This window comes from Xenopus laevis, chromosome 9_10L, assembly GCF_017654675.1.
Source record: "Xenopus laevis strain J_2021 chromosome 9_10L, Xenopus_laevis_v10.1, whole genome shotgun sequence".
NCBI classification, from domain to species: domain Eukaryota; kingdom Metazoa; phylum Chordata; class Amphibia; order Anura; family Pipidae; genus Xenopus; species Xenopus laevis.
In genome coordinates this window covers 62,673,807-62,701,029 of record NC_054387.1, presented here as the reverse complement: position 1 = coordinate 62,701,029, position 27,223 = coordinate 62,673,807, and the positions used below count along the sequence as shown (strand labels likewise).

General features: G+C 41.7%; 1 protein-coding gene across 2 annotated transcripts in view; it reads right to left on the bottom strand.

Annotated features, from left to right (window-relative positions):
• Positions 1-14,322: 14,322 nt before the first annotated feature.
• The window catches only part of ttll4.L (tubulin tyrosine ligase like 4 L homeolog), a 32,646-nt gene continuing 19,745 nt past the window's right edge, over positions 14,323-27,223 (bottom strand). For both annotated transcript variants that reach the window (XM_018235712.2, XM_018235711.2), the window contains 13 exons: positions 26,842-26,918; positions 26,503-26,697; positions 25,915-25,997; positions 25,655-25,783; positions 25,458-25,580; positions 20,270-20,368; positions 19,917-20,051; positions 19,419-19,556; positions 18,743-18,836; positions 18,446-18,656; positions 18,083-18,150; positions 16,136-16,203; positions 14,323-15,446 (listed from right to left, as the gene is read on the bottom strand). In XM_018235712.2, the coding sequence (XP_018091201.1) occupies positions 15,290-15,446; positions 16,136-16,203; positions 18,083-18,150; positions 18,446-18,656; positions 18,743-18,836; positions 19,419-19,556; positions 19,917-20,051; positions 20,270-20,368; positions 25,458-25,580; positions 25,655-25,783; positions 25,915-25,997; positions 26,503-26,697; positions 26,842-26,918 (1,577 nt within the window). In that variant the 3' untranslated portion in view covers positions 14,323-15,289. The remainder of the gene's footprint in view (positions 15,447-16,135; positions 16,204-18,082; positions 18,151-18,445; positions 18,657-18,742; positions 18,837-19,418; positions 19,557-19,916; positions 20,052-20,269; positions 20,369-25,457; positions 25,581-25,654; positions 25,784-25,914; positions 25,998-26,502; positions 26,698-26,841; positions 26,919-27,223) is intronic.

The window sequence follows — 27,223 nt, the reverse complement described above, 5'->3', positions numbered from 1 at the left end:
AGGGGAACATTTATCAAGGGTCGAATTTCGAATTGAAAAAACTTCGAAATTCGAATTCAAAAAGACCAACCAAAATTAAATTTTTTTTGGTCGAATAGGTCCGTATTTGGTTGAATCCGAATCGTACAAATCGAAGGAATAGCGCATTTGATCTAATTCAATTCAAAGTTTTCCCCTTAAAAACTTTGATTTTTCAAAGCCCACCAATTGACTCCAAGTAGGTTCTAGGAGGTCCCCATTAAGGCTAAAACAGCAATTCAGCAGTTTTTAGATGGCGAATGGTCGACGTTGAATTTTTAAAGAGACAGTACATGATAAATTTCGATATTCAATTTTTTTTAATTCTTTTCAAATTCTAATACAATTTGGACCATTCCCTAGTCGAAGTAAACAAAAAATAGCTTGAAATTCGAAATTTTTTTCATTCGAAAATTCACCTTGACTTTTGATAAATCAGCCCCCTAGTGTATGGGGTTCCTTTGTCCCAAATACATTCTGTACACAGAAATATCCTTAGTACACCGAATGAATGTCTTTCAGGGTACCAGTTTTGTTTTGTAGGTGTAGAAATCCCAGTGGCACAGTGTTACTGGCCTTTAAAGTCAGAATCTGACACAATGGTACCTATGGAAGGAATGTGGGCCCACCATCAGTTAGAAGGGCCCTGCCCCGGGGGTCCATTTATTAGCTCACTGGTCACCCGGGCCCCCTTGATGGTGGGAAAAAATGTTCTTCAAACAAATATTCCCAACCCTGCATACCACCCAATGTTTGAAAATGGGAAAGAGGGACAAAAACTCCTGCCCTGAGCCTATGCCCCTGAGCTGCCCTGTCTCTGCCCCCTTTGTGCCAAAACCTTACCCATGGTCTGCCTTAATACTGCCAAACATACACAAGCCCTGGCCCTTAATGATCCACAAATTGTTTATTTGTGTCTTTTGGTGCCCTCCTATGCCATGGGACCTCTTGTAGCCCCAATGGTGGATCTGGCCCACTGAGTTACAATAGCAAATCAAGTAGAGGCCTTCCTGTTGTAATGAAATTAAATTTTTGGGTAATCAAATGTTGAAGTGAGTTGTTATTTGAAGGGGGGCCATAGAATACTATTGGAGAACCGTACCAACAAAAAACAACCTAAATATGAATGCCATGGGTCTACTGAACAGTTTGATTCCAAATATGCGCACAGAGGCCCCCAAATGTATATACAGTATAGAATAGAGGTCAAAATTTTCATGGGCAAAAACAAGTAACAAAGAACAGTGCAGAATGCAATAAAATCACTGAAATCCAATAAAACCACTAAAATAAGCGCTTGTTTTCCCCCCCCTAGTTTAACCCCCTTCCTGTAATGGTTCCTTGGTGGTTGTACAGCAAAGGAATTCCAACGGCACACAGGACTGTGAGAAATCTTCAAAAATGTATTTCAATGCGGAGTGCGATGCAACGTTTCGGGGAGTAAAACCCCTTTGTCAAGCATACGTGATCTACATACAGAGTGCAAATAAATAGAGCAGTGCATTGTTCAATTAGCGTGTCATCATTAATTATCCAATCAGTGTAAGTTAAGAACCCATCTAAAAAAACTCTCATATATAGTTAAAATGATCCAATAGATAGTGTACAATACATAAAGTGTCATAAAAGTACATACAATAGAAAAACTAATACCCACAGAAGTGTACTCGATGAAAGGAACAAAATCACAATGAGTAATCAAAAAAATTACAATAATACTAACTGTGTCACACAGCAGCCATAAATGGTTAAATTAACCCTTGCAGGGATTCTTCCAGAATGAATCTTACCCTATACAGGGAAAAGGGGAGGCTGACCCTGCTTTCAAATTATGCTGCCATTTGTAGTAATTATCTGTAAAAGAGAAAAATTTAAAATTAAAAATTTGAAAACTGACTAAACTAAACAAAGTTAGATTACAAAAAGCATGACATGTTAAAATCCTCATTGAGTCCCTTCGGATCACGAGTTTGAAGAAGCCAAATCCAAAAACATTCTCTTTGGAGAAGTAACTTTTTGATATCCTGCCCATGCCTTGCGGTAACCTTTTCCAATATCTGCCATCTGACTTGTGACACTTGGTGACCATGGAAGAAAAAATGTTTAGCCAATAGTGTCTCTTTCTTTGTCTTGCCCTTCTCTTTGACATCACTATTACTATCTGCTTTAAAATTTCGTATAACAGATTTGTGTTCATTTAAACAAATTTTTATCGGTCTAGTGGTTTGTCCTACATAGGACTTACCACACGGGCATTTAATACAGTATATGACATTCTGGCTGTCACATGTGGAAAAGCAGTTAACCTGATGTTTGGTACCCAATGATGGGTGCATTACCGCATCACCTGCAATAATCCCGTTACAATGACCGCATTGCCTACAGGGAAATGTACCTTTGATATTAGTGGTTACATGCAAATCCCCTCTCCTAGTGGTGCGTGTTCTAATAATATCCCCAATATTTTTTCCCCGTCGATACGAAAATATGGGGGGAAGATTAAATATTTAAATAAATTTGACAGAGTTATGCACACTATTCAGATAGTTAACAAACTCCATCAAATTTTCATAACTGCTTGTCCATAGAAAAAACGTATCGTCCACATACCTCATGAAGGAGTGTATGTGGACTGAAAACTCACCATGGGAAAATATAAAGGTTTTTTCAAATTGGTCCATAAAGATGTTGGCATACGCCAGCGCCATGTTGGCACCCATTGCGCAGCCTTGGGTCTGTAGATAATACTCCCCCTGAACTCAAAATAGTTGTTAGTCAATACACAATCGAGTAGAGTGCATACAAAATTGATCATATGTGTTGGTAATGGTCCTTAGAGAATCCCTCTATGTACAGTTTGTGGCTTATCCGCAAAGAAAACCTTCAGTTTAAGCGCTCTGATAAACCTGAACACATCGATGGTTAAAGAAAAAGGAGACACAGTGTGTGCAGTGATAAAATTTAAACCCTTATTCAAAGTCTTACGTTCAAGTTCAGTCAGTTCATATGAGGAGAGGTTAAACACCATATTTACCTCCTCTGATTCGGCAAACGTCTGCGTCCCCGCCAACTTGGAGCCAGTTTTTCGAAGGCCCCTCCGGATCTTGCGTTTTCCACAGTCCGGCCTTTGCCTAAAAAAGGAGTGGAAGGAGTAGAAGAAAGTTGGGATATTATTAGAACACGCACCACAAGGAGAGGGGATTTGCATGTAACCACTAATATCAAAGAGAAGGGCAAGACAAAGAAAGAGACACTATTGGCTAAACATTTTTTCTTCCATGGTCACCAAGTGTCACAAGTCAGATGGCAGATATTGGAAAAGGTTACCGCAAGGCATGGGCAGGATATCAAAAAGTTACTTCTCCAAAGAGAATGTTTTTGGATTTGGCTTCTTCAAACTTGTGATCCGAAGGGACTCAATGAGGATTTTAACATGTCATGCTTTTTGTAATCTAACTTTGTTTAGTTTAGTCAGTTTTCAAATTTTAAATTTTTCTCTTTTACAGATAATTACTACAAATGGCAGCATAATTTGAAAGCAGGGTCAGCCTCCCCTTTTCCCTGTATAGGGTAAGATTCATTCTGGAAGAATCCCTGCAAGGGTTAATTTAACCATTTATGGCTGCTGTGTGACACAGTTAGTATTATTGTAATTTTTTTGATTACTCATTGTGATTTTGTTCCTTTCATCGAGTACACTTCTGTGGGTATTAGTTTTTCTATTGTATGTACTTTTATGACACTTTATGTATTGTACACTATCTATTGGATCATTTTAACTATATATGAGAGTTTTTTTAGATGGGTTCTTAACTTACACTGATTGGATAATTAATGATGACACGCTAATTGAACAATGCACTGCTCTATTTATTTGCACTCTGTATGTAGATCACGTATGCTTGACAAAGGGGTTTTACTCCCCCGAAACGTTGCATCGCACTCCGCATTGAAATACATTTTTGAAGATTTCTCACAGTCCTGTGTGCCGTTGGAATTCCTTTGCTGTACTCTGTTGTGGGGCTGCCGAACCTCTGCCAGTGAGCACCAGGCATATTGCTGTTATCTGTTGGGTGTGCGGGATCCTGCTTTGTTCCTTCCTTGGTGGTTGTGCCTTTAACAAGCCCGGGAACTACCAAAGCACATACAGTATTCACAATTCATACAGTATCTAGTAGACATTAAATGTCCAGTTGCCTTTGACTTAATTCTACTAGATCCTGCAGTGCTGTCCTACTTCTGTGGTACTGAGGGCCGGAATTTTTGTTGGCTTCCTGTATATGTGGCCGTCAATATGTGGAAAAAACATTTAGGAGAATGAAAGATAGAGTTTTAGAACATGTGGCATACAGAAAAGATGTTTCCTCAGCAATAGCTGACCATGTTTTGAGTGAACATAATGGGAATGAGAGGTGTATTTCTTTTCAAGGCATAGAACATGTGAAATTAGGAAAGGATGTTCACCCTGGAAACAGAACAGCCGGCAGGATTGAACAAAGATTAGGAGATCTAATATTATCTGGATAACTAACATAAAAAATATACATAATAATTTAAAAACTAATCCATTTTATACTCATGATGTGAAAGACTAAATTGAGGAGTTTGGAAAGTATATTTAGAGAAAAAGAAAAATTAGGTAACTAGAGATAAAGTAACACATTTCACTATTATATATTAGAGTGTTTTAAACATAAAAGATTTTTTATTGTGTTCTAAAGGAATCCAGTGGACATTTTCCAAAAAGTGTGTATAACTTGAAATGTTCTTGAGATGGCTTCTATTGCTGTCTATAAAGTTTGCTTTTGTTGTAACAAGAAACTATGCTCTGAGGAAGTGACCCTTTGAGGTTACGATACACTTCAGCAGCCAGTTAATCTAAGCACTGCACCTTTTGCCATAATGTAATGGTCTTATACAGATGAAAATAAAAGTTGGAATATTTTTACTACAATTGTGGCTGATCCATGGCTACAAATATAGTGTATAAATTGAAATCCTGTTGCTGAGCGGGAGTGGCCAGGATCCCACGAGAGGAACGGGAGATTGGTGTGTTAGGACTTCTTTGTCGCATACCCAGAGATGATTCGGAATTTTTGTTGGCCTACGTGGCCACAGGGCTGATAATGGAAGCCAGTGTTAACCACTCCCTGTTTTTAAACTACACTCACTTTAAACCACACTCATGATACCACAATTGTAGTAGCACACCAAAACAACAGATGGTTATCACCTATCACTCATACAAGTTAAGTCATATTAAGACATACCCTTATATCCATGTGCCTCATCCTCCCCTGTGGAAAGCACAGCACCCCCCCCCCCGGCACATGATTAAACAGCTTAGGGGCCCCTAACAACAATTTACAACCCCCAAAACAAATACCAGGCTTGAGTTGCACAGGCAGAGCAGGGCACACATGGAACATAGGGAAGGCAGAGTAAGGCACACACAGGGAGCATAGGGAAGGCAGAGTATGACACACACAGGGAGCACAGGACAGGCAGAGTATGACACACACAGGGAGCACAGGACAGGCAGAGTATGGCACACCAAGGGAGCATAGGGAAGGCAGAGTATGGCACACACAGGAAGTATAGGGCAGGCAGAGTAAGGCACACACATGGAGCATAGAGCAGGCAAAGTATGGCACACCATGAAGCATAGGGAAAGATTAGAGCAGTAGACAGGGAAACATATCAGGACCACTCTAAGATGAACAGTTCCTACAGTACTACATACAGTGACACAGTGCTGGTGCCACTCCAGCAGTTTTTAGTAGGTATGAACAGGTGAACAACGAGGTAACCAGAATAGTAGAAATAAAAGGGTATTTCAGTTACCCATTGGCATGTCAGAATATGGAAAGATGGCAGACTTATCATGTTCAATGTTCAGGAAAGCTTTCTACAAACATAAAGCCTTGCAGATATAGAGGCTACAACTCCCAGCAGCCCATTAGCAACCTTTTGCTGTTGCTGTGCTTTTCAGCAGCCTGACATATTGCTCAATATACCAGCTTGTCATATACTGTTTGTTGCATCTTACATTGATTTTGCATGACAGCTATGGACTCTGACTTCCAGGTAGTGGACATACTGTAACTGCACAAGTTTGGCCTCTGGGCGTAATTCCTAAGGCCCAGTTGAGACATATACAGTAGAACCCCCATTTTACATGCTTTAAGGGACCAGGAAAAAATAGTGCAAAATCCAGGAAAATGTAAAAAGATGTGTTAAAGCAACTTATTCTTTAAGTACTCAAATTATATACTGTAAGCACAGGAGTCAGTTTTACTTTGAAATACTATATTTACTATGTTAACAACAAGGGTTAAGCTTTTCTACATTAATGTTACACTATGGGGGGCATGTGGAAGGCCTCACTATCAGTCACATACACAACCTAAACAATACGTGTTTTGTGCTGCACACTTAATGGACTTTATTTACAGACAGAACTAAGGTAAAATATGCATCTGATTAGTATTTTAAGCATGTCATTTCACTAATAATATTATATACAAAGAGCCATTTTAGGAACATCAGGTGTAATATCTGGGAAAACTATGTAAAATCCAAGAAAAGCACCCATTGAAATGCATTATAAATGGTTGTGGACCAAAAAATACAATGTTGGAAGAGCTAAAATTAGGGTGTGTATAATTGAGGTTTCACTGTAAACACATAACAAGAGCCACAAAGGGAAAGGGATTTCTGCTTCAGGTCTTTAATGCCCTTCCTGATATGTTTCATTACTTATCCCATCATTCAAATTAGTGTCCCTTCTCTGTATGGATTGGGTTGAGTGGAGGGATTGATTGGATCTGGTTTATTAATGACTTTCTGTAAATAGAGCTCTGAGTATATGTTCCTGCCTGTAAGAATATCCTCATAGGATCACATGGCTCAACTTCTGGTTAAATGCAACCAACTGTGATCTTCTTCAAGATTTCTTAAAGGGCAATTGATATTTTTGGTTGAATCTGACCAGTGGAATTGAAGGGTGCCAAATCACATGACCATCCAGCAACAGTATAAATCATGGTGATTGCACAATATATATCTGAGTAGTCAGCCCTAACATAAAATTATAGGCAGTTGGTCTGGTATCATACCCACATGCCATTACCCCTAGATCTCAGAGAGAGCAATGTAGCACTTGCCAGTTTATTATACTCCCCTACGGTATAGTTCATACTATGAGCATGAGTTAGGCATGTGTGAAAATAGTTATATTTCTCCTTTAAGAAAGTTCTGCTTGTGGGATGGGCAGTAGATTGATTATTGACTTGTCTTCCAGGAAAGAGACGCAGGCCAGGCCTTATATTAATACCATTAGACAGTTGGATTAATCAGTTGGTTGAGCAGTGCTCTGTAGATGTAGCCTTCAGGAGTATGCCTGAGCAGCACAATAAGATTAGACTGCATCTAAGTAGATCCCTAAGTAGGTTTGGTCTTCTTGGACCTGTAAGTATGACCCAACCATGAGATCAGAGCAGTTATCATCCTTATCCAAAGGGAAAGCAAAATAGGATCACAGAGATTATTAGAAAGGCAAAAGAAATGCACATTGGCCCCTGGCTGACAACATTACTTGGTCTATTTATTCTTAGCAGTCATCATTCTAGGAAATGTCACCTAACACTTAAACATACGGAGCACTAGGATATGTTCCAGTGAGCATGACCAATACAAGTTACTTATAGAATCATGCCTTACAATTAGGGATGCACTGAATCCACTATTTTGGATTCGGCCATACCCCTGAATCCTTCGCAAATGATTCAGCCGAATACAGAATCCTAATTTGCGTATGCAAATTAGGGGTGGGAAGGAGAAACAAATGTCCTTCCTTGTTTTGTGACAAAAAATCACGAGATTTCCCACCCAAATTAGGATTCCAATTCGGCCAGACAAAAGGATTCGGCCGAATCCTGCTGAAAAAGGCAGAATCCTAGACGAATCCCGAACTGAATCCTGGATTCGCTGCATCCCTACTTACAATCCAGCCTTCCTTGCATCCTTGAACTGGTTATGTTTCTGCAACAGACTCTCAGTTCTACATGCAAAGAACAGATGATACACAAAATAAAGACAAGATCCAAAAGCTTCTTTGGCCTCATCTGGCTCCGGTGTACTAAAAAATATATATCCAAGATATATGTCCCAAGGCTCAATTAGTAGTTAAAAATGAATTTTTTTTATTACAGTTCACATTTAAAATGGTACATACTGACTCCGCATGGCCCACCTTACGCGTTTCATACCCTCCGGTATTTTTCATAGGAGTGTCAGGGTAACGAGATAAATGTGTGACACACAACTCTGGAGCAATGCAGATTGTGTGGTTATTCCTGAAATGGATGTCATCGTTGAGTAGGTGCTGTTGGATATAGTTGCAAAATTGATGACATCAGCAGTAGATAGAGAACATTCCATGTTTACACATTGGCACTTGCAAGGGGAGCAGCCACATTACAGCACTAGACAGGGGAAGTAAGATTCCCTTTAAAAAACAGTTGTGTCATCCTTGATTCTACTTATGGACCAAAGCTGGTGATCATGGCTCTGGTTATACATACTACAGCCTTGGCCTGGGGATTCTGCTACATTCCTGCAGCACCCTGTAGACCGGCCAACTGCCCATGCAGGAGCTTGCATGCAACTCAGTATAGGGGGTCTGTTATACCTGATAAAGCCAAGGATACAGGAGAGGAGGATGTGAGGGACACATTTGAAGCAAGTGATCTAGCAAGTCAGAATTAAAAGACAACATAATGGTTACTAGTTCTTCCAATTGTAAGTAGAGAAACCCATTAAACTTGTATAGAATGTCCACATTTTGGGAAAACCTGACAACCCCATCAGTGAGTGTGCAACTGTCAGACAGAAACTAGAAAATAAATTGTCGGCTCTGCCTCAGAAAGGTCAGCAGCTGCCTGCCCACCATCATCAACTTTTGAAACATGGGAGAAACATTCTTGGGGTGGGGGGGGGGGGGTTGGTCACAGATGGGGCGTGGTTAACTTAAATACAATTATCCAATCAAAAGTCTCATAGACAGATACATTGGGGTTTATTTAAAGGACTGTTTTTCCCAAAAGGCAGACTCCTCAAGCCAATATTTTAATCAAAACTTGACCTGGATGTCATGGCAATGGTCATAGAAATGAAGGGGAGGTGTTCGGAGTGTTTTGTTACCTGTCCAACAAGCTGGGAATTGCTCAAACAAAATATTCAGAACTTCCCTGTCTGCCTTGAGCCTATGGGGAAATGATTACTTTTAATGTCTGTTCCAGATTGTACACCATCTGTGTCTTGGCACAGTCAGTATCTGCAATCCTCTCTATCTTGCTAACGGTAGGACAATCCTAGCTGGCCTGATCTGCACTTACACTCTGGGCCTTCAAGTTCAACATTCTAATAGAGTTCTTGCAACATTCCAGTATGAACAGAAGAAAAAAAAGCAAACCACTGTTCCATGTAATGACTATTTCAGCACCTTTTCCGAGTGCTTTCCATTCTTTTTTTAGAGAGCGCCTGGTGCAAAACTCATTACCGCCATATTTTTAAAAAGGGCAGCTCTCCCCTACTATGTACCCTGAGAGCTGCTCATTCTGTAATCCCAAGAGCTCGCCCTGTGACAGCTGCAGGATTCCAGGCTTCAGCTAAGTCTACCCTGGAAGGACTTAGCGTCCCTGCGACATACAAAGTGACACCCCAGCTGTACAGTCAGCAAGGAGGAGGTGGGGGGTATAAGCTTATTTTTGAACACTTAACACTGAGAGATACTTAACCAATTTATGTCTGGAAAAAATTAGACATGCTGAAATTTTACTCAGTGTGATTACTTCCATTCAAGCACAGAGAGCTCAGTGCATTGCAGGAGGGATGTTCGCATGCACAGCACTCACAGGCATGAGCACTAGACAACACAAAACAAGGAAGTGAAATGACAAACAGATTTTCTTGCACATCATCAAGTGGCACCGAAACTTCCTGTAGAAGGAATATTAGTTCAGGAGGCATCTCGGTGTCGCATCAAGATAGCTGGCAGTGAACCACCACTGCACAAGAGAGGAGCAAGCGGCATGATTTACTGCCCTGTGCTAATAATAGGGCAAACCTAACGGAGATGCGGGAATGTGTGTAAATTACGGCCTCACACCTGTCAGAGCCACATCTTACTTAGCAAACCTAGGAACTCATGTTGTCTGGACATACAGTAAGGTCCAGGGCCGGCCTTAGGCCTATTGGACCAATTGGGCCCCGCGCCTCTGGGGGCCCCGCACCAGAGGGCAGCACAGGTAATATTTCCCCCAGCACATGATGCTGCCTGGCCTGCCCCCAACTCCTCTCACTCTCTTACCTTGTCTGCCCCTTTCCTTTCTATTTTGTGCCTGTATGCCCTTATTTTCCTAAATACTTGGTGTGTCGGGAGCCAGCAAAACTTTGTCTAGGGGCCCCGCCAACATGGTCCCAATTGGGCCCCACATTTGATAGGACCAGCCCTGGTAAGGTCCATAAATCTTTGGACAGAGACAACTTTTTTTCTAATTTTGGTTCTGTACATTACCACAGTGAATTTTAAATGAAACAACTCAAATGCAGTTGAACTGCAGACTTTCAAGCTTTAATTTAGTGGGTTGAACAAATAGATTGCATAAAAATGTAACATAGTAAATTAGGTTGAAAAAAAGACACACGTCCATCAAGTTCAACCATTTTACTTTTTTTTTTAACCTGCCTGCCAGTTGATCCAGAGGAAGGCAAAAAAAACATCTGAAGCCTCTCCAATTTGCCTTAGAGGGGGAAAAAATTTCTTTCTGACTATAAAATGGCAATCGGACTAGTCCCTGGATCAACTTGTACCTGTATTTCTTCACTTGCTAAAAAGCCTTCCAACCCCTTCTTAAAGCTATCTAATGTATCAGTCTGTACAACTGGTTCAGGGAGAGAATTCCACATCTTCACAGCTCTCACTTTAAAAAAAACCCTTCCGAATATTTAGGCGGAACCTCTTTTCTTTTAATCGGAATGGGTGACCTTGTGTCAGCTGGAAAGACCTACTGGTAAATAAAGCAATAGAGATTATTATATGATCCCCTTATATATTTATATATAGTTATCATATCTCCTCTTAAGCGCCTCTTCTCCACCGTGAACATCCCCAATTTGGCCAGTCTTTCTTCATAGCTAAGATTTTCCATACCTTTTACCAGCTTAGTTGCCCTTCTCTGTACCCTCTCTAGTACAATAATGTCCTGTTTGAGTGATGGAGACCAAAACTGTACGGCATATTCTAGATGGGGCCTTACCAGTGCTCTATACAGTGGAAGAATGACCCCCTCCTCCAGTGAATCTATGCCTCTTTAAATACAGCTCAAGACCTTATTTGCCCTTGATGCTGCCGACTGGCATTGCTTGCTACAGCCAAGTTTATCATCTACAAGGACTCCCAGGTCCTTTTCCATAATGGATTTGCCTAGTGCAGTCCCATTAAGGGTATAAGTGGCTTGGATATTTTTACATCCCAGTTGCATGACTTTACATTTATCAACATTGAATATCATTTGCCACTTAGCTGCCCAGATTGGCAGTTTGTCAAGATCATGTTGCAAGGATGCCACATCCTGGATGGAATTTATTGGGCTGGATAGTTTTGTGTCATCTGCAAATACTGATACCTGTACATTACTTACAATACCCTCCCCATAGTCAATGAAAAAGTTAAATAAAAGTGGACCCAATACAGAGCCCTTAGGGACCCCACTAAGAACCTTACTCCAAGCAGAGAATGTACCATTAACAACCACCCACTGTACCCGATCCAACAGACCTTAGTTTAGAAAGCAGTTGTTTGTGGGTCATGGTATCAAACGCTTTGGCAAAATCCAAATAGATCTACTGCCCCCCTCACTGTCCAGCATCTTACTTACCTCATCATAAAAAGCAATCAAATTTGTCTGACATGACCTATCCTTCATAAAGACAGGCTGATTGCTGCTCATAATGCCATTCACTAGGACAACATTTTGAATGTGATCTCTTAACAAGCCTTCAAATAATTTGCCCACCACTGGTGTCACTTACTGGCCTATAATTGCCAGGCAGAGATTGTAATCCCTTTTTAAATATTGGAATGACATTAGCTTTTCTCCAATCCATAGGTACCATACCAGATGAAAGCAAATCTGAGAAAATCAGAAATAAGGCCTGGTCTAGTGAGGAACTAAAGCCTTTTTGTGTGTGGGCAATTCCTTAGTTATATCCTTAGCAATGAAGCAAATCAAAGCCCTGGAGTTGATGTGAGGGGTGGTGGTGCTTGTATGTGGATGCTTTTGCTATGAATAGATAACATGCGGTCAAAGGAGCTCTCCATGCAGGTGAAACAAGCCATCCTTAAAGGAAAACTATACCCCCAAAATGAATACTTAAGCAACAGATAGTTTATATCAAATTGAATAACATATTAAAGAATCTTACCAAACTGGAATATATATTTACATAAATATTGCCCTTTTACATCTCTTGCCTTGAACCACCATTTCGTGACTCTATCTGTGCTGCCTCAGAGATCACCTGACCAGAAATACTACAACACTAACTGTAACAGGAAGAAGTGAGGAAGCAAAAGGCAGAACTCTGTTAATTGGCTCATGTGACCTTACATGTGGTTTGTATGTGTACACAGTGAATCTTACGATCTCAGGGGGCAGCCCTTATTTTTTAAAATGGCAATTTTCTATTTATTATTACCCAATGGCACATACTACTAAAAAAGTATATTATTATGATAATGATTCATTTACATGAAGCAGGGTTTTACACATGAGCTGTTGTACTCAGTATCTTTTAATAGAGACCTACATTGTTTGGGGGGTATAGTTTTCCTTTAAGCTGAAAAAAACAGAAAAAATACATCCGAGAAATTGCTACAATATTGGGAGTCTCAAAATATACAGTTTGGTACATCCTGAGAAAGAAAGCAAGCACTGGTGAACTCAGTAACACAAAAAGATCGGGACATCCACGGAAGACAACAGTGGTGGATAGTCGCAGAATTATTTCCATGGTGAAGAGAAACCGCTTCACAACTGCCAAAGAAGTGAACAACACTCTCCAGGAGTATCGATATCCAAGTCTACCATGAAGAGAAGACTGCATGAAAGTAAATACAGAGGGTGCACTGCAAGGTGCAAGCCATTCATAAGCATCAAGAATAGAAAGGATAGATTGGACTTTGCTTAATTAAGCCAAATTAATTCTGAAGTGTTCAGAGACATACTGTCTGCTCAAATCCAGCTAAATGCAGTCAAACTGATTGGGAGGCGTTTCATAATACAGATGGACAATGACCCAAAACAGACAGCCAAAGCAACCAAGGAGTTTAATAAAGCAAAGAAGTGGAATATTCTTGAAAGTCAGTCGTCTGATCTGACCCCAATTGAGCATGCATTTCACTTGTTGAAAACTAAACTTTGGTCAGAAAGGCCCACAAACAAACAGCAACTGAAAGCCACTGCAGTAAAGGTCTGGCAGAGCATTAAAAAGGAGGAAACCCAGAATCTGGTGATGTCCATGAGTTCAAGACTTCAGGCTGTCATTGCCAGCAAAGGGTTTTCAACCAAGTATTAGAAATGAACATTTATTTTCAGTTTTTTAATTTGTCCAATTGCTTTTGAGCCCATGAAATGAAGTGATTGTGTTAAAAAAAGCTTTAGTTGTTTTGTTCAACCCACTGAATTAAAGCTGAAAGTCTGCAGATCAACTGCATCCAAGCTGTTTTATTTAAAATTCATTATGGTAATGTACAGAACCATAATTAGAAAAAAGTTGTCTCTGTCTAAAGATTTCTGGATCTAACTGTAGCAATGCATTGCACAGTAGCAAATCCTTATCCACTTTCTTCTGAATGTTTGTCCCTGTAAGAAAGCACCATTTATAGGCCCATTATAAACACAACAGTGGGCCTGTGGAAGGAATTAAAGCACTTGTGACCTACCAACCAGTGGCACTATGGCACTTACACAAAGTATGCTTAACCAGGAACACATTCGTCTGCCCCTGTGCAGAAATATTGATGGGCCCCCAGGTTGTACATGAGCCTGCTGGTCCATCTCATAATGTTGCACACGGGAAGCAGGGGCTTGGTTTAGCACCAGGAGTCCACACTGAAATTAACAAGCCGGCTGGGAAAAAACCCATAGGCAAAGTCAAAAATGAAAACATAATGTCCCTTCTAAAAGGGATTATGCAATCTGCATTTAATACAATTGCTTTTAAAAGAGGCAGGCAAAGCAGTTTGCAAATGGGTGCTTTATTAATATATTATTTTGGCAAAAGGAAAAAAAAACCATGAAGTAAACAGATCTTACCCTTTGTATCACAGCAGAAGACAATGAAATAACTGCAGTTAACCCAGCGCACACTGTTAGCAACAGTAACCATTACTCTTGTGCTGCTCACACTATCAAGATACACATACTATGAAGCCATTCTGGCCACACATGTGTATGGTCAAACTGCACTGATCCGACAGGCCCAGCCTGTACATTTCCAGGTCAGCCAGTAATAGACACTGGATTGTCACAGTTTATTGTTTGCAGCAGAATTTGATTGCTTGAAACTCTCACTAAGGGTCATACATCTGGGGGGGTCATTGAGCATAGTGTAGCAAATGTCAGTGCATGTAGCCAGCAATAGACTACGTACCAGACAATGTACACAAGGGTTTAGCCCTGCTTGTGCAGTTTGGACAGGACCTATAATTATCACAGTAACCAGAATGCACCTACACATCTGTGCAGAACACAATATCATTACATGAGGTCTGAAGTGGGTACCAGCATTTAGCTAGTTGCACAATTAAACTCTATAAGCAGGGGGCTAAATGGCTCTCTGTACTGGAAAGTACATGATGCAGGAGGGTTCCCTTTAGAACAAGCTTTAGCAATATGAAAACCCAAACAGGATATTTAGCTACAGCTTGTTGCACATTTTTCCACCTGTTTTGGGAACCTGAGGCACTCAAGATGTTTTTCATTAATAAAATGCATACACTAGAACATGATTACGAGAGTTTCACTTCCAAGACTGTGCCAAAATCTAATTTATTGCCAGAAGAAGACCTTTACTCAGGAAGCAGCTAGAATAATGCCCCTCCAGTACCAATAGGGTTGGGGTTTGCCCGTGTCCAACTGCGTAATTATAATACTTTGAGGTAGATTCTTTAACTCAGGATTAGGGAGAGTAAGAGCAAGGCTTGTCACATGACAAAGGCCGATTGGGACACACTGGAGAGTGTCTTGGATAAAAGAGGTTGCTTGCTAAATTCTAGCTGGCCAGTGTCTCTGCCACCATTATGGCAATGGGGGCTCCCCAGCGATTTCAAGTTTTCCTCTACACAAGGGTCAGGCAGGGTGCTGCAAGAAAAAAAAATACAAATTTATTGTTGTTGGTAATGATTTCCCTCCCTATTAGCTTCTGTCAGTGTTCTAGTCCCATCCACTGGTTGAGTTTAAGGCTTTTCATTCCTCCCCCTGTAAGCGGACATCAATGTTTAGGTGCAATGCAGGAATGAGATTCTTTTGCTGCCCCCTGTAAGAAACCACACTCATTCTCATTCCATGAACAGTTTGACTCACATTAAAGGCACAAAGGGTTAATGCTGTCCCTTTCTGTTCTTTGTGGGATTAATGTAGAATATGTACAATATGCATCCCACCCAACTGCCCTCTGTGTAATGAAGTCGCAGGAAATTATTGAAACCACACTTACACAGAGGTTGTGAGTTTTACTGTTCCATGGTAGGAAAAGCTGTATGTTAGTGCACCCTCTACTGATCTTGGCCACTCAAATGGCTTTTAAAGCTGTGTGGATGCCTGTTCGAGTCTACTCTTTATATGCATAGGTCAATTTTGCCTTAGTCTTAAATTACCAATTAAATGTGCTAAATATTTACAGACCATCAAACCATGATGAATGCCTTTAAGATAGCAGCAAGCATGGCAGGCACAGAGCTCCGAATGATGCTCTGGATACAAAATAGGATCTAGCAGTTATTTGAAACTTGGCCCAGACCTGCAGTGTTATGTAGAGACAGTGCACTCACCCATGCCTCATCCCTTCTGATCTGGTAAAGCCATTTAGATACACGTCACTTTGAGCCGGGACTATGAACTGTGTGAGAAGAGAGAAGAGGCTAAACTGACAGGAGATATCAAGCTTTGCTCTGTGTAGCTATGTTAGTGCTACAGCTCCCAAGCTCTACCGCAAGCAGCATCCAGACTTAAAGCTGGGGAAAGTTGCTGACAAACAAACATTTGGTCGTGTTAAGAAGAAGTGATTTCTTAATCACTTACTTTGATGCTGGTGCCCACATTTGTCCATACACTGCTGGTTCTGACTGTTTAAAGGGGAATTCAAACCATTTGTAAAAAAGCTAGTACCCCCCCACCCCCACCCCAGGTAGACCTCCCTCCTCCCCCCAGGCTAACTGCCCCCCGGGGAAATGCCCCATACTTTACACTTACCCCTCGGCGCAGATTCTGCCAGCGGAGTTCCATGCATCCATTTTCCGGGTCCTCGGTAAACTGACTGGGAGATTGGCAATTTTCGTGTAATCCGCACATAAGCCGTTGTCGCAAACCGGCAAACTGCTCCAATTGTGCATGTGCCAAAATACTGATCTCCCAGTCATCTTACAGAGGACCCGGAAGATGGATGCATGGAACAGAATCTGTGCCGAGGGGTAAGTATAAAGTATGGGGAATTTCCCCTGGAGAGCAGTTAGCCTGGAGGAGGAGGGTGGGAAGTTTACCTGGGGTGGGGGGGGTACTCGATTTTTGACAAATGGGTTAAATTCTCCTTTTAAGGAGAAGGAAAGTTAATATATCAGTAAACCCTCAAAGTAGTGCTGCTCCGAGTCAAAAGAAACACAGCATTTCTTTCCTTCTATTGTGTACACATGGGCTTCTGTATCAGACTTCCTGTTCTCAGCTTAAACCTCCTTGCCCCGGGCGTGAGCATGCTCAGTTTGCTACACTTCCCCCCCCCCTTCCCTTATCTGCTGGAATATGAGCCCAGAGCTATAAGTGAGCAGGGAGAGACTCAGGCAGGAAGTGATGTCACACCAAGCTAATACTGCAGCTGCTATCCTTAACATACGGAGAGCTTCTAGAGCTTTTTACACAGGGATGGTAAAATATTCGTCAGAATAAATATAGCATTCTAGCTTGCACTATTGTAGCTAATTTAATGTCAATAAAATGCCTCCGTAGCTTTCCTTCTCCTTTAAGCAAACAACATCGCAGACATCTCCGGCAGGCAGATATCGCTTTCATTATATATACAAATAACCGACATTCTTTAATGGATGCATATTGAAAAGTTGCCGATTCACTTTTATGTGCATTAGTTAAAATATTGTGTTTGGGTTTATACCCCCTTTAATAATGAGTTTATCCTTATAATAATGGGTTTATCCTTTAGATATTATGCTTAAAATTATGTTTAAGCCAAACAGAGCTCTATTTCTGACACATCTACCTATTCCAAACATCTACTACTTTTGCTGTGCATTACTTTACTGAACATTTTAAGATTTAGTTTTGAAACCTTTGGCATTAAGTCCAGTTGATCTACATGACTGCCCTTCTAGGTCCAGCTACTTCATCTCCTCTAAAATGTCTACTTTGTACAACATTTTTTAGTCAGCCATATTGCTGAAATTTTGTGCTAAGACTTGCTAGCCATCAACCTAAAACACAGATCAGAGGAGACTTCAGGTAGAATAGCCTCTGGGAAGAGACTGTGGCATAGCAGGTATAGATGGTGCCTATAGTAGCAGTGGGATAATAGTCTCTGGGAAGGGACTGTGGCTGTGGGATAGCAGGTATAGTAGGGAGAGATGGTGTCTATAGTAGCAGTGGGATAACAGTCTCTGGGAAGGGACTGTGGCTGTGGCATAGCAGGTATAGTAGGAAGAGATTGTGCCTACAGTAGCATAAATGAGGTATAAAGTCTGCAGAAAGCAGAATAAAAACTGCATTCTACTCACCAGATGGGAAGGCAGCACTGTACCAGCATGGTAATTCATCAGGCACAAGCTTCTAAGCAGCTCTTGGCCTAAACAGTGTGAGGAGTAAACAAGTTAAATAAGGTCTGGCCACCATATCAAAGACATAGAGACATAGAATAACTAAAAACCTAAAAGAAGATGCAAAGTCTGAAACCATCTATTGCATCAGGCTGGACTAAGCACCAGGTTTACAGAAGACCTAAGGACATAATATTCTGGAAAACCATTGCTACAAAACCCCCACTCAAATCAGCCCACTTTTAAAAAAATTTCTTTGGAGAGAATTTAAAACATTCATAGCTTGTTTGTTCCTAAGGTAGCCAACTGGCAGCCTTTTCTCACCTCTTTCTCGGTCTGTGTAATATTTTTGCTCCCACTGATTGGTGAGAATGTTGAAGTAACGAGGCTGCTCGAAGAAACGCAGGTACCGAGAGGTAATGGGAGATGGGAAGATGCGTTCGAATTGGCCACAACGAGACAGCTCATCCTCAGTCTCCACCAGAACTCTCACATCTTCTGGCGTTAGGTGGTCAAGTACAGTGGCATAAAGATCCTGTGGAAAAAGCAGCATAATATATAAATAGGCCACCTCACACAAGGAAATCAAGAATATCCTCTGTGTATTGTGGGGTATTGTACCTTATCAGGTATCTTCTGTATGAGGTAATGGGCTCGCTTCTTCTTCTCTTCAGCCTCTACCAAACGCCCTTTGTCCTTCCCCAGGTTAGACACACTGACAGTAGAAGAGGAAGCTATTAATTTCCTTTGCTATAAAATTGTCCTGGACTCTATAGGGGCTCTGCAATATCGTCCCAGTTTCTACAACAGCCCCATAACCCTGCCTTGGCTTCCACAGCAGCACCATAATTCTGCACATGAAGTTTATAGACAGGGCCCAACTGATTGTCCCCATTATAAATATTTCTCCTCAACGAATTGTGCAGTGGATATATGCAGCTATACCTCTTGCATGTGTACATGCAAAAGTGCTCACAAAAGTTTAACTTTTGGACCACCTGTAGAGTTGGCTGGAATGCCTCTGCCAATGAATATAGCAGAGGGGTGGGTGGGTGTTCCCCCCCCAAACGTTGATGTTTGGTGGCTGAATAAAAGGGGATATTCCCCGACTGCATTAATCAGTGTGTGTGCGGATCCGTTTCTTATACACATTGGTTGCTAAGGGACCCGGCCGGGTCAACGGAAGGAACGCACCACCAACTGCAGGATTGGTGAACTACAGGTGTGCGGTAGGAGAATTACATTGTAATGAATATAGACCAGCAGCAATTCCCATCAGCCCTAAATGCAAACTAACCTGATGGAAGAGCAGCTAGTACTGCCACTCGTTGCGCATACTTCATCTTTACTGGGAAGGACAAAGCCAGCAAGGTTAAGGAGGTCTCGGATCATTTGGCCTTTGATGCTTATATCCAGTGGAGAGTTGGAATGAAGGCTGAAGGGGAACAATTAAGTAACATTATACACAATTATAATGAATAAAAATTTATATTTTACATCAATGGCATTAAAACCACAGGTCACTGTTATGGGGTCTATTTAACAAGAACGTTAATATTATTGTGGGCATGCATTGCAAGTGTATTATTCAGCCTAGCCCAAGTAGATGACGAAAAAATCTTACCATAAGCTGAACCCTAAGGCCCATTATCCTGAGAGAGTGGAAAGTCCTTGCACTTCTCTATGGTCAGTTCATGGAAGGAATAGTTTAACTAGGTACAAGTAGCTATTGTAACGGTCTACAAGGAGCAGCGTACTATTCCATTAAGCTAAAAGTAGTCCATACACACTGTACCTTGGGGAAATGTTGACTTCCAGTACCCATGGCTTAAGGTTCTCATCCAACATTATATCAAAGCCAAACAGTTCATGACAACAGTATGGGCTTTGCACGTACATCTTTACCAAACTGTTCACATAGGGATCAGAGCTAAACAAAAAGAAATAAAATTATATTAAGAACACAAATAATATATTTTTGCAAGCGAGACATTTTGTAGACATTTTAATTGCTGACATTATTAAAGGGCCCAAGATTCATACATACAGCAGCGCAATAAGTCTTCAGTTTCCCCAACATTGCCTATGTTTGGCATCATGTGCCCTACAAGCTGAAGAAGCTGCTCAGATAAGCGAAATTTAACTCACGCAATAATGGTCTTTATTACTATGTCTTTAATTTTCTCCCAGATTTGTTCGCTGTTGAACCCTTTCTGGTTGAGATAGTTCCATAGTGCCTTCAGCGCCCTGTACAGAGAGAAGGGTTAGCATTTATATGAATGAATATCCATACACAATAGCACAGGTATGTCCTTTTCGTGAGTTTCTTTTCCTGCAAACTACCACACATTTTTATGCAGTGCTACAGAAAACATTTAAACACGTGCATTAAAGGGTAACTATTTTAGTTAATGGAGAAGTTCTTCTTTAATGGAATCTGCTTGATAAGATAATTAGATTGAAGCTCTTAATTGTGTTCTAGCCAGTCAGTTGTTTTTCAAAGGAATTTATTTTTAATATTCCTACAAAGAGCAATAAAAAATTATTTTTAATACACATTTATGAATTTGCATTGCATGATTTGGTTTTAGATAACTGCACACTAAGGGGGTTATTTCTCAAAGGTTGTGTTTGTAAAGTTTTTTTAATACCTTGAATAAACTCATAACTCAAATGTTTTCCCAATTTATGAAAAAACTCAAATGGAAAACCAGTGAATTCTGGTTAAAAAATGTCAATACTCAAATTGATTAGTTTTCAGCGGAAAAAAGGGGGACACAGGGACAGTGGGGTATAGCTAGTACCACTAGGAGGCAGGACACAACCAAAAAGAAAACATTCATCCTTCACTGGCTATACCCCCAGCAGGCGGAGCTTAAGTCAGTTTATACCAAAGTCAACAGGAATATGTAATAATTATAATGTAATAAAAAACTGAGAACATTGAAAAAGAACTGTATAGTGTCTGACAGAAGTGAGGGCCTCAAACCAGGGAGGGAAGTCCTGTGTCCCCCAAGTGACTGAAGAGAAAGAGATTTAACTGTGAGTGCACAAAATCTCCTTTTCTCCCAATCAGCTTGGGGGGGGGGCACAGAAAGTGAGGATGTCCCAAAACTGTCCCCTAAAAACCCGGGTGGGAGAATGAGGCCTATGTAAAAGTAACCACCGCGGCCTGAAGCACTTTTCTGCCAAAGCGAGTGTCAGTGGCCGCAAAGGTATCGAAATGGTAAAATTTTGGAAAAGGAGGTCTTGCCACCGAGAAGTTGAGAACTGTGAACCAAGCTCGTCTAGGCCACCTCGGCGCTATAAGAATGAGGGTGGTCTGTTCTCGTTGCATCTTCCTGATGGTCCTGGGTATGAGTGGCATGGGTGGGAAGGCATACGCCAGGAGAAAGGGCCAGGTGTGTCGGCTTCTAAAGCCAGGGGATCCCTGTACTGGGGCAGGAAGGCTGGTACTTTTCTGTTGTGACTGTTTGCCATGTGATCTACCTCTGGAGTATCTCGTGAAAGATTTTGTCCTTCAGTAACCACTCGCCCGGGTCCAGGGACTGCCAGCTTAGGAATTCTGCTTCCCAGTTTAACAACAGGAATGTAGATGGCTGACAGGAATGTAGATGGCTGGAATGTAGATGGCCGACAGGCGGACTTGCTGGGTCTCGGCCCATTGGAAGTTGAGCTTTATTTCATTTAGTGCTCCTCTTCCTCTTGTACCACCTTGGTGGTTGATATAAAACACCGCTGTGGAGTTGTCGGACTGTATCTTCAGGTCTTGCTGCCAGTGAAGTAGTCCTAGTCGGATTGCCTGGATCTCGAGCAAGTTGATTGGCAACAGCTTTTCGTTCGGTTTCCATTTTCCTTGTGCTGACCTGCTCTTGAGAACTGCTCCCCAGCCGAAGAGACTCGCAGCTGTTGTCAGGATGTGCCAGCAGGGTTCCCCTAGATGTTTTCCCCTGGTGAGGTGAGTGGTTTGCAACCACCAGTGAAGGCAGGAACATGTTTGTCAAGATAGCCATATCTCTTGTATTAGGGATCTCCGTTTCCAGGTGGTAAGTATGTTCCACTGGAGTTCCCTGAGGTGGTACTTGGCAAATGGTACTGCTTCTATGACCATGACTCCCAGCACTTTCATCCAAAATTTTGCCGTATGTCATGGCTTCTGAAGTAGAGTCCTTACTAGTGCCTGAAGATGAAGTACCTTCTCCAGAGGGAGAGAGATCCTCTGTGTTTGTGTGTTGAACTTCATGCTTAGAAATTTCATGGATTGGCTGGGCGCTAGAGAGGACTTGTTCAGGTTCAGGATCCAGCCTAGTTACTGGAGTTTGCCTATGGCCTCCTGAATGGATTGTGCCTTAAACTGTAGGTTGTCCAGATAGGGGGTGATGGAAATTCCTGAATTGCGAATCACTGCTGAGGCTGCCGCCATGATTTTGGTGAAAACCTGCGTGGCCTATGTTAGGCCGAAGGGGAGACTGGTGAATTGGTAGTGGCAATTTCGGAATGGAAACCGCAAATATTTCTGATATGGAGGGGAAATGGGTATATGCAGGTAAGCGTCCTTTATGTTGAGGGACATAAGGAAATGCTGGGGGACATTGCTGTGATGACGGATCGGAGGGACTCCATTTTGAATTTTCATGGGCGAATGAAGTGGTTTAGTTCTTTGAGATCCAGGATAGGGCTGACTGACCCATCCTTTTTGGGAACTTCGTGAATCCAGGAATCTTGGATGAGTGTATCTGTAAAGCTTTTGAAAAAGTAGCCGGAGGGCTACGAAACGCGTCAAGCATTATGGTTCTATACACATATGGCGTTCTTTTCTTTTGTATTGAATTTTAAAGTGGATTAAATAAATATTGGATTTTACATAAAATACTCTACGTGGTGCTCCATGCTTTACAGATGAACTTTGACCGATGCTATCCGGTGCAGCACACTGAGTAGTTTTACCGGGGTGCTCCCTACAAACTGATTTGCTTTGCATCTTGGATGAGTGTGACACACACATCGGCAAAGTCATTTAGTCTCCCTCCTGTTGGTGTCGTACTTGGAAGTACAGCGTCGTGCTGAGGTATTTTTATCTGCGGCCTTTGATGCGTGTTTTCTGTCTTGCCAAGAAGGTCTTTGCTTGTTTGCAAATGATTTTTATTTGGAGATGACCGTGAGCTCTTGGTTTGAGGTCCACGAAAAAAATGCTTTCGGTTGAGGCAATAGGGTGCTCATACCTCCAGTGGCCCGACTTATGATTTTGTCAAAGAGAAGCCTTCCTTTGAAGGGGATGGAAGTCAGGGACTTTTTGGAGGAAAGGTCAGCTGACCATAACTTCATCCATAAGGACCTGCAGGCTGCTACTGCCAGAGCCGATGATCTGCTGATCCCTTGTGTTGCGTCCAGAGAAACCTCGCACATGAAGTCATTTGATTCATTGATTTGGGAAGTCCACTGTGAGAGTTTTTGACGTGGTGCTCCCACCGCAATGGCATTGATGAAAGAGTCAGACCAGGACCGGATGGCTCGGCTAACCCATGCCATGGCGAGGACAGGTCGAAGGGATGAACCGGATGCTGAGAAAATGGAGCGAAGTAGGCTCTCTAATTTCTTGTCCATAGAGTCCTTGAAGGAGGAGATGTCAGGGACTGGTAGGGCTGTATTCTTGGAAAAGCGGGAAACTGGTGCATCTACCGATGGAGGAGACGCCCAATTTTCTGTAAGCTCAGCCGGAAATGGATATAGTTTTAGAAAGCAACGGTTTGTTTAAAACCGTCTCTCTGGTTTATCCCATTCTTGTTGTATGATCTGATCAAACTGAGAATGGATAGGAAAAACCAGTGATGCCTTGCTGTGCCGTTTAAAAAGGGCCTTGGAAGAGTCGGCCAAGGCCTCTGGTTCTTGAAGATGAAGGGTCTCTAGCACTGAAGAGATCAATGAATCTACTGTTTCTGAGGAGAGTCTAGGTGACTCCTTCGCATCATGGTCTGGACAGCTCACCCTCCGAGCAATCGTGCTCTTCCCCCCGAATCTGGTAGGGTGGGTGAAGAATGTTTGTGAGGGTGCTCCCTCTGATGGGGAGGGAGCCCTGCACTTTGAAGGTCTAGGATTAGTATTGTCTAAGCGGGAAAATAGCTATGGTCTTTCCCTGCTCACCATGATAGAGATGACTGCCGGAAGACCTGACGTCGGCAAACACTGCAGGTAATGCGGTCAGAGCATTGCTGCCTTTCCCTCCCTACCCCTCTGAATACCCGTCTTGTGCCCACTGTGCCTTGTCTGCCATGGGTGTAGTGAAGGAGGGACGCAGGGAAGAAGAGGTTGAGTCCCCAGCAGACTTACCTGCAATGGATAACCTCACTTCTAGCTGCCTGGTCTCCTCCTGTAAGGGAATGGAGATGTCACTGTGGCTGGATGGTCTGTGCACAGCACCATAAGACCCCGGAGACGGTTCCCACTTTGGGGGGGGTTTCAAAGGGGCTCTTTTACTCAGAGTAAAAGTTCAAACAACCCCTGGTTGACCAGAGAAAAATCTAAGTCCTAACCTCCTCAGGACACAACTCAAACGGATTTAAGCTCCGCCTGCTGGGGTTATAGCCAGTGAAGGAGGAGTCCGTTTTCTTTTTGGTTGTGTCCTGCCTCCTAGTGGTATTAGATATACCCCACTGACCCTGTGTCCCCCAAGCTGACTTGGAGAAAATGTGCATCGCTCAAATTACTCATGTTTTCTAGTGAAACGCACCTAAAAAACCTGAACATCATGAAGGTTACAGACATCTTCAAATGGTTCAAGGGACCTTTGCCATTGGCTTCTATTTGACCTCAACTGGTTTTTGCTGGAGTATTTTCAGATTCAATCTATTTCCAGCTTCGGGGTAATACATTTTGAAAAATTCAAGTTTAAAAAAAAAAAAAACAAAACCAAAAACTACCTTTCTTTTTTTTTAACCCAAAAATTAGCGTTTTGACTGAAAAATACCCTTGAAAAACGTGAATTTTTCAGGTAAATAACTCAAACTTTTAATAAATAACTCCCTAAATATCTATGAATAATCAATTCAGGCCTTCTCCTATTCAACTTCCAGTCTCTCATTCAAACTACTGCACAGTTGGTAGGGTAAATTGGACTCTAGCACCCTGCTCATTGGTGAAAGCAGAAGCTGGTGAGTTGCAGAACATTAATCATTAAAAATAAATGAATAAATAAAAACTAAGACCAATATCACGGTTAACATCAAACTAAAAGTTAGTTGAGCCATAGTGGGCCTTATTGTCAGAAAATATGTTCTGTTATGCGTGTAACACAACTGTTCTCTCTCATCTTTGTCTATAATCCACCCCTAGCGCTTACCATTTGTGGCCCTGGCATGCAGTTTGGTCAGGGTTGGCCTGGTAGTCTGCGTTGTTTTTATTCACGCTGTAGTTTGTCAAGTGCATAAACTTATTGCTGAGGCTTTTCATGGAAGAAGAATACCTGGAACGAGAGGCCAAGTCATGTAACAGAAGCATGAAGTCCCCTCTAGAAATAGGAAACAGGAGCAGCCATACTTGCAGCTAGCAAAGCGCACAAGGCCATCTGTAAACATGTAGATTCTGAGGGGGTCGAAGGAGGTGACGTAAACATAGATTCGAAGATCAAACTTGCTCCCACTGATGAGGTAGGGCTTGTGTAGGTACCTAGGACACAAGTACATTTCAGTAACCAGCCTCACAATTTTGCCTTGCCTTTCTCTAGAACAGGAATACACACAAGGAGGATTTTCCTGCTACCATATTTATTTATATTATTTATAGACAGTGTATTTTACCTCTGCACCAACAACGGCCTTTTCTTGGGAAGCTGGCTCCACTTGTGTATAACTTGGATCCCCATCCCTCTGGCCGAGGCAGGCTGAAAAATATGCAGAATCATTCATTAGGGATAAGTGGAAACTGGTGAATACCCCAAAAATGCAGAGGAAGGGTCCCCAAGACTGATAGCTCACAAGTATATTCTCCGACAGAAGAAAAATGCTGAGCACTGTTGCTCCAGCCTCCCACTCACTTGAATGACAGTGCTGGTACTGCTGATTTGCATCATTTATATGCTCTAGTGAATGTTTCATTATAAATGTTATATTTGTTTTTAATAACATTTTGCTTGAAGAAATTTTTATTTGATTTAGTGGCGAATGTGATAGACATCAGAGTTCTGGCTGAGATAAAACTAAAAAGCCACCATAATTTTAACACACAAATATATTAAAATATACAAGGCTTATTAACTTATATAGGTGCTAACTTGCAAAAGTGCAGTTGCCAACAGCACCCAAGCAGGTCTTTGCTTTCATTTTCTAAGTTGTTGCAAACTGTTGGCAACTGCACTTAATTCAGCATCTGCTAGGCCTGGTACGTACCGGCTTCACAATCCACTTCTGCCTGTTTCCACCTTCCTCCCAGGCTTTCTTCAGTAGCTTGATGTCCTGAGGAAGTACAAATGACTGTGGGAAGAAGCTAAATTCTTTCTTTCCATAATGGGTTTGCATTTTTGAAAGATTGCGCCACAGACGGTCTTTTCTGCCAATCTGAAAGGAGCCTGGGAAATGGTTCAGCTGTGGGGGAATGGAAAATGTAATCATTTGCAGGTATGTTCCGAGTTATTAGGAAACAAGAAGAGAAGGCAAGAGAAACACATTTTGTTTAAATAGGTAATAAAGTGTGTTATTCATAACCAGCTGCATTGCAGTTCTAGATACCTTCTGATGTGCTTGGAGGGATTTAAATGCAGTGGATTTCATATGATGACCCCAGCATCCCAACCAGTCATGGTTTTCTGCAAGGCAAACATACACATCATAGAATTAAAGGTTGTACTTCGTAAAACTATAGGTTTTAAAGGGAAACTACTCTAATACAAAATCCAACATTACTGGCCCAACTAAATAAACAAAAGGGAAGGCCCAAAGTGCCTACCTCCTAGGACAGGGAAAAAGTAAAATAAATCTGAAGTACAGGGCAAAAGGATGAACAGTTTAAAGAGACAATATACCAGTGTATTCAACAAATAGAGTATGTGCCTTAACAGTCAGATCAAGAGTTAAGGGAAGAGGGTAAGCATATCATTTCTAGTTAAACAAA